Here is a 19,791-nt window from a genome sequence, read left to right on the forward strand (position 1 = left end):
TCCTCAATATCTTTTGATAACCTCATAGTCAGGTCTTGCATTTCATTTTTCATGAGCATGTTTGCTTGACTCAGTTTCTGACATTGTTCCTTAAGTGCATTTTTCTCTTCATCATCTTGGTTTTGCAAAAGTTCCTTTCTCTTGGCTTGAGTAGATGATAACCTTTCTTGCAAGACAATAATGAATTCATTAGCAGAATTCAATTCATCTTCTTCATCCTTTCAACATCATAATCCTCAAGAGCCATCTCAAGTTGCTTCTCCATAGCCATGTTCAATGATTTCAGTTTCAGGATCTTCCTCAAGTTGTTAAACTTTTTCCAAGGAACTAGGCTATACAAATTGTTGGGATCCAAGAACACTAAGAGGGGGGGGGGTGTGAATCAGTGTTTTTCCGATAGGATATGATTTTACCCTTTTATAACATACACATATAAACTGGTAAATGAAGAAACATATAAATTGAAGAAAATAAACCATCCACATAAATGAACACCATAACACACAAAATTCATACGTGGATAACATCAAAGAGGAAAAACCATGGTGGGATTTGTGACCCACAATATCAGCTCGCTGGCCATATGAAAGGATATTACATAAAATGGGGGCCTGCACATGCAGGAAGGCACACTGCCTAGAGCACATTGCTCATCACAAAAGAGTCTCACTGACTACAAGCTTCTGCTGAAATAAAATAGTAATAATGAACTCACAAAATGCATCTGCTATGCCAAAAAGAGTTCCGGTTATAGTTCTGCTCTGTAACGGTTCATAAACCCTGAACACTTCTACTAGTATCTCCTCTCCTCCAATAATACTTTCCAAACTATCTATAGATCATTGCATGATATAACATTCACATACAAATGATCTACATACATATACTTCGCATTACACAATCTCCTATCTCCTTATTACAATTTGTCATGTCTATTTCTATAATGAACTTAACAAATTGACCTATATACCCTTCACAAACAATATGCCTTATGTTGGCTTACAATGTATTACAAAAGATATATAATGTCGGCCTTATACAATAATTACAAAATGATTTTACAAATAAATCTTCGTTTGGGTCCAAGCCTGATATCGGCTTCACTGAAGTGCTGGATACCAGTGCCGGTGCCAGTGTAACCCTCGATTCTCTAATGCCGATGTCTATCGGTGGATGCCTCATAATGCCGGTGAATGCCAGTGTATGCTTCCTTATGAATCTTGTTGCCAAGATACCATATTGGCATGTTGCCATGTTGCCATCAATGACAACATATGAATCCAATGAGTATCAATTGCCAACAATAAGGTGTTCAGTAGGGTTTGGAGTAGCCCCATTGCTCCCAAGAAGAAATGTTTCAGATGTCTTTTAATGCTTAATAGACTGCCTATTAGACCTGAGAAACATAATGAAGATATTTGTAGTGTTTGCAAAGTGACTGATACAACTAGACCCATATTCTTTGATTGTATTATTGCTAGAGAGATCTAACTTATGTTTGGTTTCTCTATTCCTCTCTCTATTAATATTCTTGACACTATTTCTGGTTATATTTATGGTGCTAAAAAGGACAACAATCTTTTCTGGTTTATTCTCTCCTATGAGGATAAAATTAAAGGAAATAGAGCTGTGGTGCAGCAATAGGAGGCTCAGTTGGCTTAGTTGGGAGATGATAAGATGGTTGTGTGGATGGATCGCTAGCCTCTCCCGGTTTCATTTCAGCTAGACATACTTATTCTTGGGATATGCCTTGTTATTCTAAGAGACATTTTTGTCATGTATATATTTGTTTAGATGGTCACTTCTTTTGTAAAAACTGCCATAGAGAGCTAGTCTGTCTCATTTTATTTTTTTGGCATATGCTCTGTATCTCAGATATATGATGTTAGTTGACATAGGTTGTATTTTCTCCTAGGATTGGTGGTAGCTACTGAGCTCTGCATTTAACAAGTTTGGACTTTCAGGGCTGATCTGTTTTTTGTTGGCTTCCTTACATTTAATATAAAAAAAAGAAAAAATATTTAATATTTGAAATTAGTCTTAAGTATTTTTAATTAAATTTATAACAACTAATTTTATATTACTTAATATACATTTTAAAATTTAATATTATAAAATTCTTCAATTTTATTGACATAAAAGTCTTCACAAATATTTTTTAAATATACATTTTCTTGAAGTTCGTAAAATTTTAATCTATTTTTAGGATAAAAAATAAAATTTCGATTAAAAATGGAAAATAAAAACAGGAATTGAAAGGTACGGTCATGTTTTTGAAATTTTATTATATATAGAATAAAATTAGAAGAAAAATTTTATATCTCAAATTTATAAATATTATCAAAAGATCTGGTCAATGGTAGAACAGCTAAATAATTAATATAATGTTTAAATATGATACATAAACTCAAGATGTCATGAATTGATTCCATTCACATAATGAAATCTGATAGAAAAGTGTGAACAAATTATGATAAGAAAAAATCTTACACCTGACATTTAATTTTTTAATATGATAATTAAAAAAAATTATTAAATAAAAATAGAACTACTAAATAATTAATAAGATAGTTCAAATTAATGCATAAATTCAAGGTGCGTGAATTGGACTAATCTACTCGCTGAAATCTAAAGGAGGAGTGGGGACAGATCACAACGACTCCTCCAACGTGCCTGACATTTGGGGCACTTCTAGATGGTGTTAACATATAAATATGGTTATTTTTTCTTATATAAACACCAACTGCTTACTGGTTCAGCATTCAACCTTCAATAAAATCTCTCTACGCATAGATTGAGTAGTCATGGAGGAATTGAATGGAACCGATCTTCCAGTTATCGATCTCTCTCTCTTTTCCTCAAAAAATGTTGATCAAAACCAGCTGGAAAGCCATGAGTTTAATAAGCTCAGGCAGGCTTGTCAGGAGTTGGGTTTCTTCCTGGTGATCAACCATGGAGTTGATGCAACTCTCATCCAATCAGTTGAGTGCAGGATCAGAGATATGTTTGCACTGCCTGCTGAAATCAAGAATAGAGCTATTTTCCCCATTTTCAACACTGGGTATGGCCCATCTGTAGTAGATGATGTGGCAAAAGACTCCATACCTGAGAACATGAGCTTTCCATGGGATCACCTGCTGCCCAATTCAGTTGAAAAAATCTCTGCAAAACTATGGCCACAAGGAAACCCTGCATTCTGGTAATACTATTGTTTGCAGATTCTTCTATTTTGAAAAGTTTGGTCCTAGTATTTTTGCATTATTTCTTGATGTTTATGCAGCGAGGAGTTGAATGCATATGGAGCTCAAATAAAGGAGCTTTCTCATAGGATTCTGAAGCTTCTTGTTTGGAGCCTGGGTGTGGATGTATCCAGCCAGTCTGCATCAGAACTGTTTGAGAAATCCTTTGGAAATGTTCGGATGAATTACTATGATAAGTGCACTGACAAGGAGATGATCTCCAAAGCTCACACAGACGTGAGTTTTTTCACAATACTGTATCAAGATGACATTGGAGGTCTCCAGATCCGAACTAAGCAAGGAAAATGGATGGATAGTAAGCCTTTGCCTGGATCTTTTGTTATTAACGTCGGTGACATTTTACAGGTAGATATTCTACACATGCCTCATGTTTTTAAGCGAATTAAAACAATTATATATTGTCTTTGTAACAATTTTTTTTTTTTTGGTATAAATTCAGATAGCCCTCTTTAGAGAAGAGTTTTTTTTAAACATAAATAAATCTTTATCAAATCAAAGTAAGAATACAAAGAATAACAGCGTGTCTAATCTGGTTTCAAAACCGCATCGTGTTATCGTACGACCAATAATTTTTATGTTATGCGAATACAAAACTGCGGAATAGGCATAGAATGGCTGAGGGGTTCAGCAGAAGCGTTGCGGCCGCTGTCTCCCACTATAGTATAACACAAAGGTGTATGACAAGACGTTTTTGGAGCCAGAATAGCTACAGCCCAACGGATATGTCATCAAAGAATAACAGTAATAATTTAAAAAAACAAAACATTTATTATTAATACGTTATAAAATTAATGTGTAAACAATTCAAACACCAATTTCAACAATATTGATGTTTTAATTAGTGCCCAAATTGTTTACACAATAACTTTAAAAGAACTTAATAGCAATAAATGATATATTGAGTATGGTCATAACATAAAATAATTTTTAATTATTTTTAAGAATAATTGTTGTTTCATAAAAAATGTTACATATTAAGTATAGATAACCAAATCTTTATATATATATATATATATATATATATATATATATTTTAAATAAATATTAGTGTAATTGAAGATTCAATTTGGATTATACAATAGTAAGCTTTAAAAAATAATGACATCATGTTTGGTGTAAATTGTTGTAGATGTGGAGTAATGGGAGAAATCGCAGCGCTGAACATCGTGTAGTGTATGGAAGGTCAAATAGAAACAGACTGTCAATGGCTTATTTTTTTGATTTACCTGATGAATTTGAAATCCGATGTCCAAAAGAAATGATTGATCAAGAGCATCCACAACTATACAAAGTAGTTACAAAGGGAGACACAGTGGCATATTTTAAAAAAGTAGGACCAAATATGGCTACTCCCCAACATTTTAGATTGCAATAGTATGACTAGTTAAATTTATATAAAATAGTTTCATTGAATGTAATGTTTGGAAGTTTGTATTAGGATGTTGTTTGATTTATGAGCATAGCAATTGTAATTTGACCTCAACTAGTTTGTTGGGTATATGCGTTTTTAATTATAAAATAAGAAATTCGATAATCTCATAAATAAATATAATATAGATGTTTTTCAGTGACCATAAAAATTGTAGTTGGCTAATTACATTTGTAAGAGATGAGGCTAATAAAGATAGATTTTGCAAGAGATGAATCTAATAAAGAAAAATAAGATCTTGTTTGCTAAAAACTTTATGATCTATGTGAAAATAGGGGGGCTTTTAATTCACGTTATGTATTTGGAGGGGGAGAAAAAAAAGGAGTTAAGGGCAATATTTTTTGAAAATAGGAGGATTCTTTAGTATACCATGAACACACATGATATAACCCAATTTCACTAAGTGAAGCCCTGGGGATCTATTGCATGATAAAATTACCAGAATTTAATCACAAAATGAAACTAAGATGTAGGCCAACTCAAAAGAATAGATAGAAGTACACATATTATATAATTTTGTGAGAGCTTTAAAAAAAAGGGAGATAAATTTGTTTTGTATAGTAAATTTTTTTTCCTAACAAAATCATATTGCTATTGAAGAGTATTTTCAAGAGAAAATAATAATATATGAAAAGGGATGATATTTATTATTTGTCTTTTGAAAATGGAGAATAAAATAGCTTTAAATTAAACATTGAATTGATTTAGATAAGGTGATAGGAAGTCTAGTAGTTCTCTTCTTAAGAGAAGGTGGTTCTAGCTTTTAAATTTTTTTAATAACATTTTTAAATAAAATATAAGAAAGCTAACAAAATCTAATCATACAAAACAAATGAATCATGAAATCTAGAGAGATTCATTCATGATACAATTGTTTATCTTAGAATTTGTACAGAAAAATAAAATAAAAATAATTATATAACTAATTAATTTTTTCACCAAAATAATATATGAAATAATATGTATGTAAAATCTAGTAATTATAAAAATAATTTAGATATATTTAATCATCACACTTTCTTAAAGTATTTGGTATCATTGTAATTACAACAATGGTTAATATCTTAGAATTTATTATAATTTTCTAAAAGCATATTGTAAGGACATATCACACCATATATCTAGTGCTAATATATTAAATAAGTTTAAAGAGGAGTTAAGTCTCCACACATACCTAAAAATAAATCTAATTATAAGTTGAAACAAAAGAGTTAAGTCTCCACACATACCTAAATCTAATAAATATATAGTTAAAACAAAGATAAATTAATTGAAATAAATTTTTACTTGAATTCAAAGATAGGGATATTGATTTAACTATCACAAGAGATATATAATTAGAACTTATATTGAATTGAAAAAGAGAAGGCTGATATGAATGCAATTTGAGAAAAGTAAAATTATATAGAGATAGGTCAAACCTAGAGCTCTACCTTTGACCTTATAGAGGGTGATCTTAACCTTTCAATGATGTCTTCATCTCAAAATATTCAAAAATTCAATATTGATAAAAAGACATTTAATTGTGCTTAGACTTAGAAATAGAAGATTTAATTGTTTTAAGGATCATCATTGTGAAATTTGATATGACAATGTTGAATCATTGAGAATTCTTTTGACTATAATCAAAACCTATTGATTGAATGCATAATTTTTGTAATAAAATTACAATATATATCATGTATTCTATGCAATGGTTGTGTAAGTAATCAACTAAGTGTGATAAAATGATAAAAAATCATGATAATTTATGTAATTAATTCTTAATATTATATACAATGTATAAGAATTAAATATTTGATATTGTTAATAGAAGAGATAATGTAGAAGAGGCATGATTACTATAAATTATAAATAAAATAGAGGTATTAGGTTTATTGTAGTGCATGATATTATGATGTTAGTGGATGGAAATGATTGATGATGATGACTGAAATAATCTAGAGGTGATGCTATTTTATTTAGGTCTTTGGTACACAAATTTAGAACTTTTGGTATACATGAGTATAAAAAATAATAAAATTCAATTGAACTAACTTGGGGATAGGATTTAAAATTCATTTTATTATAAATATTATTATTTTTAAGTAATAAAATTATATTGTCATAATAATTTTAAATTCATATATTAGTATTACCAATGAAAATATCTCCTTCCTACTCTACATCAAATATTGTAGGAGAAAATCACATAAAGGAGAAAGATTCAAGATAGGTAGAAAGCAACAACTTCAAAGATCCATTCTTCATCAACTTGAGGTGATTATATTTCAATTTAATATTAATTATTTAAGAAAAAAAACATTTAAATAGATGAGATGATTAATCTTGTCTACATGTTTCTTCCCTCTTTTTTCTAAGAAAATATTATCATGAAAAGGGAACATACAATAGTTTTTCCTTTTGAAAATTACGTTCATCAAATATTTATTTATCTGGATATGTGAAAAGGAAAGGGAAACATTGAATTAAAAATCATTAATTAATAATTTTAGGAAGCTAAAAATAAAAAATTGAATTCAATATTATAGATCTAATTTATTAAATGTATCCATTTCAAAAAAAAGGGAAGGAAAACATATCAAATAAAGGGACTTTAATTCTTGGAAAATTCATTTTGATTAGTTAGTTTCTTTTTAAATAGTTAAGAAATCAAAAACATCCTCGAAACATAATCTAAATTAGTTTCATTTAATATATTCTAAAATATTTTCAAAAGACAAAAAAGTTAAAACATGTCATATAGGTATACAATTCCAATTCATTCAAGTAATAAACACTTCAAACTTTTTAAAACATTCAAATGGAATAAAAAATCCTTGAAACATAATTTAATTTAGTTTGATTTAATGTATTCCAAAATATCTAAAAACATTCAAAATACAAAAAGGGACGAAAAAATATCAAATAGGTATACAGTTCCAATTCATTCAAATAATAAACACTTCAAACTTTTTAAAACACTCAAACATTGTAGACTTGATACAATCTATAATTTGAACACATTAAAAAGTATCAAGAATAATTAATTCTATTTGTATTTCTTATAACAAAAGGATTTGAAAGTATTTATATACTTCAATAGATCTTATGTTTCTTGCATTGAGGTTGGGTCCAATAGAATAATTATTTGGAGAGATTTATTCTAAGAAGAAGAAACTATACTTGAAGAAATATAAGCAAACAATTATACTTGAATTGATATATTGGGAAGATACCCATCTAGAAGCCATCTCCATAGAAAATATCATTGATGATATATATTCCATGATGCATTTGAAAATGAAAGAAAAGTTTGAATCATCTTTGAGGAAGCATTATATTAAATAGTTCACACATAATAAGGGTTTTTTTCCCAAAAGCTACTAAACCTTTGCCAAGACTATTTCATCCTTAAATTATTTATTTATTACTTCAATAAGAAGAGAATAAATTTGCTAATAAGATATAAAAAACATCAAATGAATTCTCCTTCCATGAGAGGAGTGTAATCTACCCCACTCATTTAGCTACTTGGATATTGGCCACCTTGTGACTAATAATAAGCTAATTCGTCATATACTAAATACGAGCAAGATTTTTTGATTTAATTAAGAAACATATGTATTTTTATGAATTCAAAGTGAAGGAAAATATATACATGATTATTCTTTCACCATCCAATATTTCCATCTAATTCCCTTTCAACTCTCCTCTATCAATTTATTATTTCATTCCTCACTCGATTATGATTTGCATTATCTTCTTTTTGGAGAGGAGTTTTTTCATATGAGTTTTTCTTCTTTTCTCCATTTTTAAGAGATTAGTTGCATGTTTAGTTGTACATGGGTACCTAACATGGCCTAGTTTTTTGGGACCCATCATCATATAATATTGTATTTTGCATAATAATTCTTCTCCCTAAGTTGCACTTAAAGGGGGGGGGGGGGGGGAGGCATGTTAGAGAAAAAAATATTTAATCAAGATTAAGTTTAACTTAGGCATTTATCATTTTAGGTGCATTTATTCGTTGTATCTAGGTTTTTGAGTAGCAGTTGATGTTTACCTACTCTTTACCTACCCTCTCATCTTATTGAGACACATGGCCTCATCTAAGTCTAGATCATTATCTCATGACCTAGTAGGAGATGATGGAATCAACCTCTAACAATAAACCAACATATCTATGTTCATTTCAAAATACCAATTGTAATATTCTTATAATAACATCATGTTACCTCAAGAATAGAGAAGCATAAGAGATAGTACATCATGCCTGATCCCAACACCAACACATGCAAAGCAATACCAATGCTAAAACCAATATTAATAATTACATTCATCTCTAATAGGAGTGTTCCACTATGTACATGATCAATGATAAAATGGATGTCTTAATATATAAATGATTACATCTTACAAGAAAGAGAGAAAATAATAAAGATCTATTGTTGTTGAAGGAGGTAAAATCCATCAAGATAGTCAATAATCAAGTCCTTCAATCCCCAACAATTTTTGGCAATTCCACCCAACCATGTCGTACCCTCGAGTCCACCCCATCATTCTCATGGAGATAGTCACAATGCCTAGATAGTCATACAAGTATACAAGGGAAGAAATAGGCTTACACAATATCCAAACATGGAATTAATGCTAAACATAACATAACAACCAATAGGAGTCATAAAAACACACAATGGAAATGGCAATAATGTATCACTCACATCAAAGAGAAAAAACCAAGTAAGAGAGAGTGCTTAAGAAATAATAAGGACAATGAGGCACCAAAAATATCAACAACAAATTTTTCATACGACATTTATCACAATGAGATAGCCAAAAGATCAAGCAATAATAAATCCATAAGGCGCTACTCAACTATCAAGACCTAGATACTAGAGTTCTACTGCAGGGAGTGTCATCATGCATGCTCATGAGGATGCACCACATGAAACAAGAATTCTCCCATATGGATGAGAATGACGATTATGAAAGATCCATTTCCACATTGTGGGCACATCACTCTAGGGAAGATCCAATGCCTACATGTATAGACATGCCTTCGTGATACATCCTTGGCCTTGTACTAGTTCTCAAGGCATGTTTCAGGCACTAATTATCTTAATTAATGTTTAATCCCATCCCAAGTTTATTATTATATTATCACTTGATTACGTAACTCCCCACACCATGATTTCCAACAAGCCAGTTTGAGTCGAAGACACGTTGGGATTCACTCCCTAAACCCAATTGAGTACCTATACTTGGGCTCATCCCATTCAATTGAATGAGATATCAAATTGAAACACAATTACACAATTCACTTTCCATATCGTCAATAACATCAAATATCTCTTTTATACAATGTCATTTAATTCATATGCAAGGCATACACAATTGGTCATACTACCAAGAGAACAAATCCACTTGATTCCACAATGAAGTACAATAATATTCTCATAATTACTCAATAAATCATGAGAATTTCTCATATAAGGAACCATAAATTCGTTCTTCCTAGAAATGCATGGGTCTAGCAACATCAACAATCTCATTAAAAATTAATGTACTATAATGCCACACACATGGGTCTCATGCATGAATAAGAAAAATACATAGATAAACATAATAATCACCATAAAAAACTCACAAGGGATCTATTGGAATCCAAGAACATTGAGAGGGTGGGGGGGGGGGGTGAATCAGTGTTCTACCAGAATGATCAATTTTAACCTTTTTAAAACATGCATTCACCAACCAGTATACCGGTACATATATAATTGAAAGAAGTAAATCAACCAATAAGCCAAACACACAATTGAATACCAGAACATAGAGAATTATATGTGGAAAACCTCAAAGAGGAAAAACCATGATGGGATTTGTGACCCACAATATCAATCCACTGGCCATATGAAAAGATATTACAAAATATAGGGGCCTGCACATGCATGAAGGCTTACCGCCTAGAGCACACTGCTCAATCAAAAAAGGAGCCTAACTGACTACATACAAATCTAGACTAAAATCCAAAGCAATGATTGAAATGCAAAGATAACATCTCCTATGCCTGAATACTATTGCAGTTAAGCTCTGTTTGTTCCAGTTTGAAACCCTAAACCCTTATTGGAATACCCTCTGACATAAATATCCTCACATACATGATCTCTCTCATATATTTTGCATCTCCATTACATTCCATAACGTTACATATCTATATCCTTTCCTATAACAAAATAATCTAATCAACTGACCTATATACCCCTACATTTCATCATGCCTCATGTCGGCTTACAAAGATAATTACAATATGAATATACATGTCGGCTCAGTAACATAAATACACAAATATCAAAACCAATTGCCAATGCTGGATCTCCCAAATGATGTCGGCCTCCAATACCGATAATTTCAATGTGAACCATGTCGGCTTCCAATACCGGTAACCAAAGAATTCCTTCTAATTGGTGAAGATACCTACCGGTGCCGGTGAAGTGTCTACCGGTACATTACTAAACCAAAATATCAAGCCGGAACATGTTGCCATGTTGCCATCAATGACAAAATATTGAAACCAACCAATTGAGTGTCAATTGCCAACAATCTCCCCCTTTGACATTGATGGCAACACTCATGTGAAAAATGCTCATCGTTTCCAGCTACTGATTTCATGCTGAGTCTGCTCCCCCTGAGTTGAATATCCATCTATGATCATGATCAAAATACTCCATATCTCTCGATGCCAAGAATATATTTTTCACCTATACCTCCCCCTTTGACATCAATGCCAAAAATACCAAAAATTAGGATGAAGAATGAAAAATTGTACAATGAATGTCCCAAAATACCTTATCGGAGTTGAATATATTTAAAAATATCTGGATAGGCCTTCTCTAAAATCTCTAGATAGGTATCCCAACTTGATTTGAAAGTACCAGAAATAGATACAAGTCCATTTAGCATATGGGAAAATGACTCTTTCTCATTAAGCTATATAGGTGTGGGATTACCAACCATATCTATACACTCCTTCTTATGTACACTTAATGAATCCAAACAGGGACTCACCAATCCTTTAATACTTTAGGCTCTCCTTATGATTTTATCTTTTTCCCTCTCAAGAGATTAAACTTGGGTTTCCAAAACCAAAATCTGACCATCAATAGATGTAATCAATGAATGTGAACCATCAAAAGATTTGACTGTACCTACAATCTCCTCCTGAGTATCCTTAATCCTTTTATCTATCTCTGCAGTAAGTAAACCTGTGTTACAACATACTTTGTAAATATTAGTACACTGCCTCAAAGCATTGTCAATCAACTTCAACTCATCATTAATCTCCTTCCTCTTTGACTCAATCATTTGATCAAATGTTGCTCTCTTTGCCTGTGTAAACCTCTCCAGTGCCTGCTAGTTTGATATATTCTATAGAGATTGAAAGTCCTTTGAAATGTGCTCTGTGATTATTTTAAGCTTGCTGGATGGGCTTGCTTATTTGTCAAATTTGCACTCTGGGACAAGTCTATGCAAAACAATGATAGACTGATCAATAAATCCTTCCTTCATCATTTTCTGTGAAACCATCATCATGCGTTTAGTAGAACTCATCTCGGTAATGCTTTTCTGTTCAACCTGTGAGGTGTCAATTGACAACAATGATGGACTCACTATCAGTTCCCTGCCAAATTCCCCTTTCTTCTCCTCTGATGGTTTAAATTTTATAGCTTCCTTAATTGCACCGGTGGCTTCACCACTTGGTGTAGTATCAGTTACTGCCGGTTCCTCCTTAGGAACTATGTCCTCATCTTGTACATTTTGATCTGGAGGACTATTGTCCTCAATATTACTAACCTGTACACTTGCAACATTTACACTCTCTGATTCTGTTGGTATCTCAACATTTGCCTATACATTAGTTTCTATCAGGGGCTCAATATCTAATATCTTAATATTTTTCAAAATTAAGGGTGAAGTACCCACAATACCTTTACCTTTCCCTTCAACTGGGATGTCTGTAGTATCTGTTTTAGGTTCCAGTGAAGTGTAAAAATCATGATTTGTAGCCAAAAAATGAACCCATGGCTCGTGGGTCTCCTTGACTATCTCATTAACCCTACCTAACATAAGATTTACTATTCTCTTCTTGCTGTGAAAGATCTTTCTATCTGCAACCTCGAGTGTCCTTTCCTTCTCCTCTGGAGTATTAGAAACTCAAATAGGTAACAACTCTTGAATCTTTATATGCTTGTCCTCTTCCATTGCTGATAATCTTCTAGCATATAAAATGTCATATAATTGTGCTAGTATTTGGTTTTCAATTTCTAACAAGGCTTTCTTGTAAATATCCAAATACAACAAAACTGATTCCTCAGCTTTTCTCTGTTCATCATCATCCAAATGCTCATAATTAAATTGCACATTCTTCAATATACCATCTATAGTTATTTCATCAACCAATTCTACATAATTCTTGGGTGGAATAGTAGTTACATTACCAGATACAAGTGCAAGATCGGTGTCATCCTTCTTTCTTCTTCTAGTACCGGATGGGGAAAAAGGTGTTTCTATAGGAGCTCTTTCCAGTGACGTTACCCTGATTGTAACTTTCCTAACTAGTTGCTTCTTTTCTTCCACATTAGTCTCTTCACTTTTCTTCCTTAATACCCTCTTGAATGCTAAGGGTGTGTCATCATCGGATCCCAATTCTGCTGCAATAGGCTCAATAAATATTTCTGGCTCTTTCCCTTTTCTCCCTTTTTCATAACAACATCAATTAATGCCTTGATGTCCTGTGAAACCCGTGAAACAAACTTGCTTGCCTTACCCTGCTGCTTCTCCCTCTTCTTCCGGTTAAAGTAAGTTTCAACCTCTTGCTTCTTCTTCTTAGCATTACCAAATTTTTTTACCATTTCATCAATTGGTGCATCAATTAGCAACCATGCATAAGCATCTAGAATTTGTGCATCAAATTCATAACCCATTTCCTCAATCTAAATCTTTCAGGGCTTTACAACTTCCATCAAAGTTTCATCTTTGTTGATCATGAATCATATCTTGGTTGAGTACTTCTCAACAATGTGCTTTGGAACCCTCTCCCTATAATTCATAGCCTTCTGAAATGCCTTAAAGTAACCCCATACTTTGTCATCACGCTGACTACCCAATGTAGCAATTGATTGTTTTAGTTGCCTCCCTACTGGGATATCAAATGCCCATTGTCTCTTCCCAAAACTGGGAGTTTCATTGGTGAAAAACAACATTAAATAGACAATTAGGTTTCCATACCAGATTGTTCCCTTCTTCAATCCTTTGATCTTCCCTAGGTTAATCAATAATTCATCCATCATCCAACCACAAAGATATAACTTCTCATTTTCCCTCATCATCTTATGAGCTGCATAAATGCAGGATCTTGAAACATAATTCAGTCGGTTTGATTGAGTTACCTTGTAACCAATGACCATGCTTCCAAATTTGATATCTTTGTGAGTGATAGTACTAACCCTCATTGATCTCTTGTTAGATGTTGCGATAGTGATCTTGTTGACCTGATCATTAGAAACCTTCTTCTCGAGACGTTGTCCAACCTGCGGTAAAATGGTGATGGACCTGATGGCCTCCTTTGAGATCTTATACGATTTGCCAACCAGATAAATTCTTCATGCACTCTACTCAAAACATATCTGATAATCTCATCTTGAAATTCTAGAATATCCAGAATGCCGGTAAACCCTAGATCCTTAATATGTTTGTACTCGGGCTTAATATTTCTAGAATCTCCCATTAACTCACTCATGTGCATTCTCTTAATATCAGTCATTCCAAAATCCTCAATATGACAATAAATGTAAGCTCTGAAATCTTCAACATACACGACTCCTTCCGGGACACGGGAAAAAGCGCCAACCGAATCGTCCAAAGTAGCAATATGCAGATATCACTTGAAAATCGGCCTAGGGTAGTCCTTTTCCTCAAGAAAAGTAGTATTTGCAATAAACATAGGTACACATTATGATACCGCTTCCATGATGAAAGATAAATAACTGAAAGATAGTTGCCGGTGAAAATCCCTAAAGAACTCTTTCGATTGGTAATGAAATTTGTCAAGAAGATATCAATCACACTGAATCGCCTTAGACTTCCTTTGAATCGCTCTGAATCGCTCTAAATGCAAAGTGATCAGAAATGAAGTGAATTTATCCTTTTAACCTCCAAGAAACCCTAATCTATCATTGATATGAATGACTTCTGGTGGAAGATACTGGATCTTGATCAAACATCTCCACGCCGGATAAGCATCTCCAATGTTTGGAACATCTTCCAGAACCTCTTCTTGGGGCATATGCACTATCTTCATGAATTTTTCCTACCCCTAAGGCATCTGCCTCAGTTATTAGATGAGCTTCTTGTCGGTGCAGGAGCAACCTCCTCTGCCAGTTGAGTAACCAGTGCATTTTCATCTGCTGATTGTTCTTTTGACTTCCTGACCCATCTTTGGGTATGATCTTTCCAGATTTCATTAACCTTCTCTTTTACTTTTTCATTTGATCCATCATTACCAACTGGTGGATTTCTGCTTCTACAGAACTTAGCAATATGTCCAGCCTCATTACAGGCATAACATGTAACATTGGTCTTTTGAATTGCTTTGCTGAAAATAGTGTAATTGCTTGACCTGCACTGATTAGCCATATGTCCAAATTTTCCACATGCATAACATTTAACATTCATTCTACAATCTTCTGTCTTATGACCATACTTATTGCATTTAGAACATTGACCAGGAGCAGAATCGGGGTTATGATTTGCTCTATTTCTATATTGCCTAGCCATGTGACCAAATTTATTACAAACAAAACATCTACCATTAAATTTATGAGCATTAAGATTCCTTACCGGTGCCTTTTGGTTTTGATCTTCATTTGCAGTACCAGAACTCTATCCTTGTTCAAATCCAAGTCCACTGGAATCTCCATTCCGCCTTTGTCTTTTCAATAACTCATCTAGCTATGTTGAACTAACCTTAAATTTTTCTTTATACTCACTTGCAATAGCCAGATCATCTCTCAGAATTATCATTTGTCTCTCAAGTTCTTGTTCATTACTCCAGGATTGTACTAAATCAGTTCTCAACATATGATTTTCATGAACCAACCTACAACATTCTTCAAATTTATTTTTCAGAGATACAACAAGATTTTATTCCTTTTTCTTCCAGTCCTCAATCTCTTTAGACATCCTCATAGTTATAGTTTGCATTTCAATCCTCATAAACATGTTCTCTTGACTCAACTTCAGACATCTCTCATTAAGGGCATCTTTCTCATCATTATCCTTATTCTACAAAAATTCCTTCCTCCTAGACTGGACAGATGACAGTCTCTCCTGTAGGACAAGAATGAATTCATGAGCAAAATTCAATTCATCTTGTAACTTCAAGTTCTCCATCCTTTCAGCATCAGAATATTCAAGTGCTACCTCAAGTTACTTCTCCAAACTCATATCCATGGATTTCGGATTCAGGATCTTCCTCAAGTTGTTAAACTTCCTCCAAGGCACGGTAACCAATAAGCCAATCACACAAATGAATAACATAACATAGAGAATTATATTTGGAAAACCTCAAAGAGGAAAAACCATGGTGGGGTTTTTGACCCACAATATCAATCCACTGGCCATATGAAAAGATATTACAAAATATAGGGGCCTACACATGCATGAAGGCTTACAACCTAGAGCACATTCTCAATCACAAAAGAGCCTCAATGACTACATACAAATCTAGACTACAATCCAGAGAAATGATTGAACTGCAAAGATAACATCTCCTATGCCTGAATACAGTTCCGGTTAAGCTCTGTTTGTTCCAGTCTGAAACCCTAAACCCTTACCAGAATACCCTCTTACATAAATATCCTCACATACATGATCTCTCTCATATATTTCGCATCTCCATTACATTCCATAACCTTACATATCCATATCGTTGCCTATAACAAAATGATCTAATCGGCTGACCTATATACCCCTACAATTCATCATGCCTTATGTTGGCTTACAAAGATAATTACAATATGAATATACATGTCGGATCAGTAACATAAATACATAAATATGAAAATCAATTGTCGATGCCAGATCTCCCAAATGATGTCAGCCTCCAATACTGATAACCCGAATGTGAACCATGTTGGCCTGCAATACCGGTAACTAAATAATTCCTTCTAACTGGTGAAGATACTTACTGATGTTGGTGCCAGTGCTGGTGAAGTGTCTACCGGTACACTACTAAACCAAAATATGAAGCTGGAACATGTTGTCATGTTGCCATCAATGAAAACATATTGAAACCAACCAATTGAGTGCCAATTGCCAACAGGATCATATGCTCAATGCATAACAAATCCATAACTCAAGAAGCAACCTCTAGGTCTTCGAGTGAAGAATTTAATCCTGGATTGATTTCAATTCAAAAGTATAAATGAAAATTTTCTTTGGAATATCATGGAAGCATGCCTCAAAATCATAATTCATCATACCAAAAGATAGTTGGTCCCACACACCAAGACAAGTACGTAGGACATATCATTGAGCCCACAAAGAAAGTGAAAACCTAAAAATCACATTAGGATAGCCAAATGCATAGCCCTAGGAGAAAATCCATAATCCTAATGGAAAATGCATAATTTATTCATAAATTATATGATCAATTCATAAATTGCAGGATTTGTTCATCAATTGTGTGATTCTAGCTTCACTTGCATGATTTTATAAGCATATGCGTAAATATGGAAACAGTTGCATGATTATTCTCTAGGAAGCTACCTAGGGCATCAAGTTCAACAAAAATAGGGTATGGTAGGCCAAATTAGGGACCAAAGCATTTGATAAATACCTCATGAAATCCTAAAAACATAAACACAATATATAAAGAGGTTTGGGTATCAATTTTCCTAGAGTAATCCATTTTTACATCAAATTCAAACATATATTTGAAACACAACAATCAAACACATAGGGGGCCAAATTACAATCACAATATGATAAAAAATCACTTCCTCATGCACCATAAACATCCAAAGTGGGTTCAAATAGAAGAACAAAGAGAAAAGGAGGGAGAGCCTACCTCCAAATTGAAGATTCACTCAAACTCAAATTGAAAATTCCACACTTTCCCAATGCTCACAAGATTCAAGTAGCATGAAGGATTCTCCAATCCAAATATTTGAAGAGCACACCCCAAAAATTACACTCCAAGAAAAATAATGTTCTCAACAATTTCAAAATGGCCATGAAGAAGGTTTTGAGAGAAGGGGTATGAAAAATACACTATGTTGAAAAAATGAGCTCAGTTACAAAATATAAACTCCCTAAACCCCCCCATAAATAATCATTTGTATCTCATTCCATGAAATACATATAAGACACATTCCAACAAATGAAATCAATTAAAAAATATAAATAATCATTGTTGATAGAGTTTTTGGATTACATAGAGCCATGAAAAATACGGTATGAGGTATTAATTTACAAGAAGTGTTTGTTTGAAATATTTTAGATTATTTGGAAGTTAAAAACAGGTTTAAATTAATAGGGGAAACAAATGAATAGATGAGACAATTTTTCTTTATGATCTTTATGTTATATATGTCAAGTCTATGTCTAAGACTTGGCAAATTGTGTCCCTCTGCACAGGTCCTACCTAAATGGGTAGCACCACTATTCCTTCTGACGACCTTTCTTCATCATCATATGCCTTGATAGTTATTTTCTTTTTGGGATCAATAGCTTTCTCTAAGAATCCCAATGCACAGATAAGTCTTAAGGTACATATATTTAGGCTAGCTCCTCCATCTATTAGCACACGTTTTACCTGGTGTTTGTAGATGAGAACTTTGATATGGAGTGGGGTATTGTGTGGATGACTCAAAGAGACATCATCATGCTCTGAAAAAGATAGGTTATGAGGCACCATCATATGTGCCACCATGGCTTGGAATCGATTAACATCCAAGTTGTTTGAAACTGTAGTATCTATAAGAGCTCGTTCCAAATTTTTTTTATGTGTTGGTGAGATTTTGAGAAACTCTAATATCAATATTTGGGCAGGGGTCTTTTGCAATTGGCCTACCAAGCTTTATTGAGTCTTATGAAGAGTTGTTGCTTTAGATGTGCTCCCCTTCAAGACATATTTTTGTGCCCTTGTTGTCACAATCACTAGTGCATCTTCTTGTTTATCCTTGATTTTATGACATTCATTTTGTTGTCATATGTCGATATGTGATTAATGACGTTGTCGTAGATGTGGTTTATGTGGGCTCCTTTGTTGTTGTTGGATGTTGTTTCTCCTCCCTTTTTATATTTAGGAAGGGGATCCTTGAATACCTCGTGGGCACCATTGGTCTTATGGCCATCAACTATTATATCACCCTTGTCTATCATGTCTTAAACTAGGTTCTTCAACCTTAGGCAATCATTCATGCGATGCCCCTTGTTTCGATGATAGTCACAATAGTGTGAGTCATTCCACAATGGTGGTTTGACTTGGGGTTCAAAATTACCTATGTTTGGAAATGTGATGAGTTTGTTTGCCAAGAGGTCTCGAAATGCAGATTCTAGGGTTTGTCCCAATGGTGTAAATGTTCTTCGGTATTGGGGAGGTGGAGTGTTGGTGTTACTTCCTTGATTATTGATCCCTTGATTGTTGTTTTTCCCTCGATTGTTGTTGTTTACTTGATAGGTAGTGAGATTATAGTTGTTAGTGCCTTGATTGGTATTTATTTGATTATTGTTGGGTGGTGTCCCACTTGATAAATTTAGCATGGGTTGCTTGGATTTTATGTTGTTAGCATCAACCACACCATCATTTATAACATTCTTGTTCCTAGTCAAAAACTTGGACTTGTTCGAGTTGTTGTTGTTTGGTGAACTAGCACCTTCCTTAGAGAGTTTCATGGTTCCTTTCTTGATTGAGGATTCTTCTACTTGAATGCCATTCTCAATTAACTTTTGGAAAGTAGGTAGACATTGTATTTTGAGTTGATAACTCATTTTTTCATTCAAATTGTCTATAAAAATTTCCATTTTCTCCTTTTTAGGCACATCACGTGGGTATGTTGA

At 33.3% G+C, this 19,791-nt stretch overlaps 1 protein-coding gene across 1 annotated transcript; it reads left to right on the forward strand.

Annotated features, from left to right (window-relative positions):
- Positions 1–2,804: 2,804 nt before the first annotated feature.
- LOC131858173 (oxoglutarate-dependent flavonoid 7-O-demethylase 1-like) lies at positions 2,805–4,635 on the forward strand. The gene is made up of 5 exons (XM_059211281.1): positions 2,805–3,199; positions 3,281–3,605; positions 3,700–3,757; positions 3,865–3,920; positions 4,390–4,635. Exons 1-5 carry the CDS (start codon positions 2,805–2,807, stop codon positions 4,633–4,635), a joined length of 1,080 nt encoding a protein of 359 aa, XP_059067264.1.
- Positions 4,636–19,791: the final 15,156 nt, after the last annotated feature.

The sequence above is a fragment of the Cryptomeria japonica genome, chromosome 1 (assembly GCF_030272615.1).
Source record: "Cryptomeria japonica chromosome 1, Sugi_1.0, whole genome shotgun sequence".
Lineage (NCBI taxonomy): Eukaryota > Viridiplantae > Streptophyta > Pinopsida > Cupressales > Cupressaceae > Cryptomeria > Cryptomeria japonica.

Excerpts from the sequence above, each read along its gene's own strand:
- LOC131858173 (XM_059211281.1), top strand. The coding sequence starts at position 2,805 with ATGGAGGAATTGAATGGAACCGATCTTCCAGTTATCGATCTCTCTCTC. Across the intron at positions 3,606-3,699 it reads ACGTCGGTGACATTTTACAG|ATAGCCCTCTTTAGAGAAGA; the intron begins GTAGATATTCTA and ends GTATAAATTCAG. Across the intron at positions 3,758-3,864 it reads TAAATCTTTATCAAATCAAA|GCATAGAATGGCTGAGGGGT; the intron begins GTAAGAATACAA and ends ACTGCGGAATAG.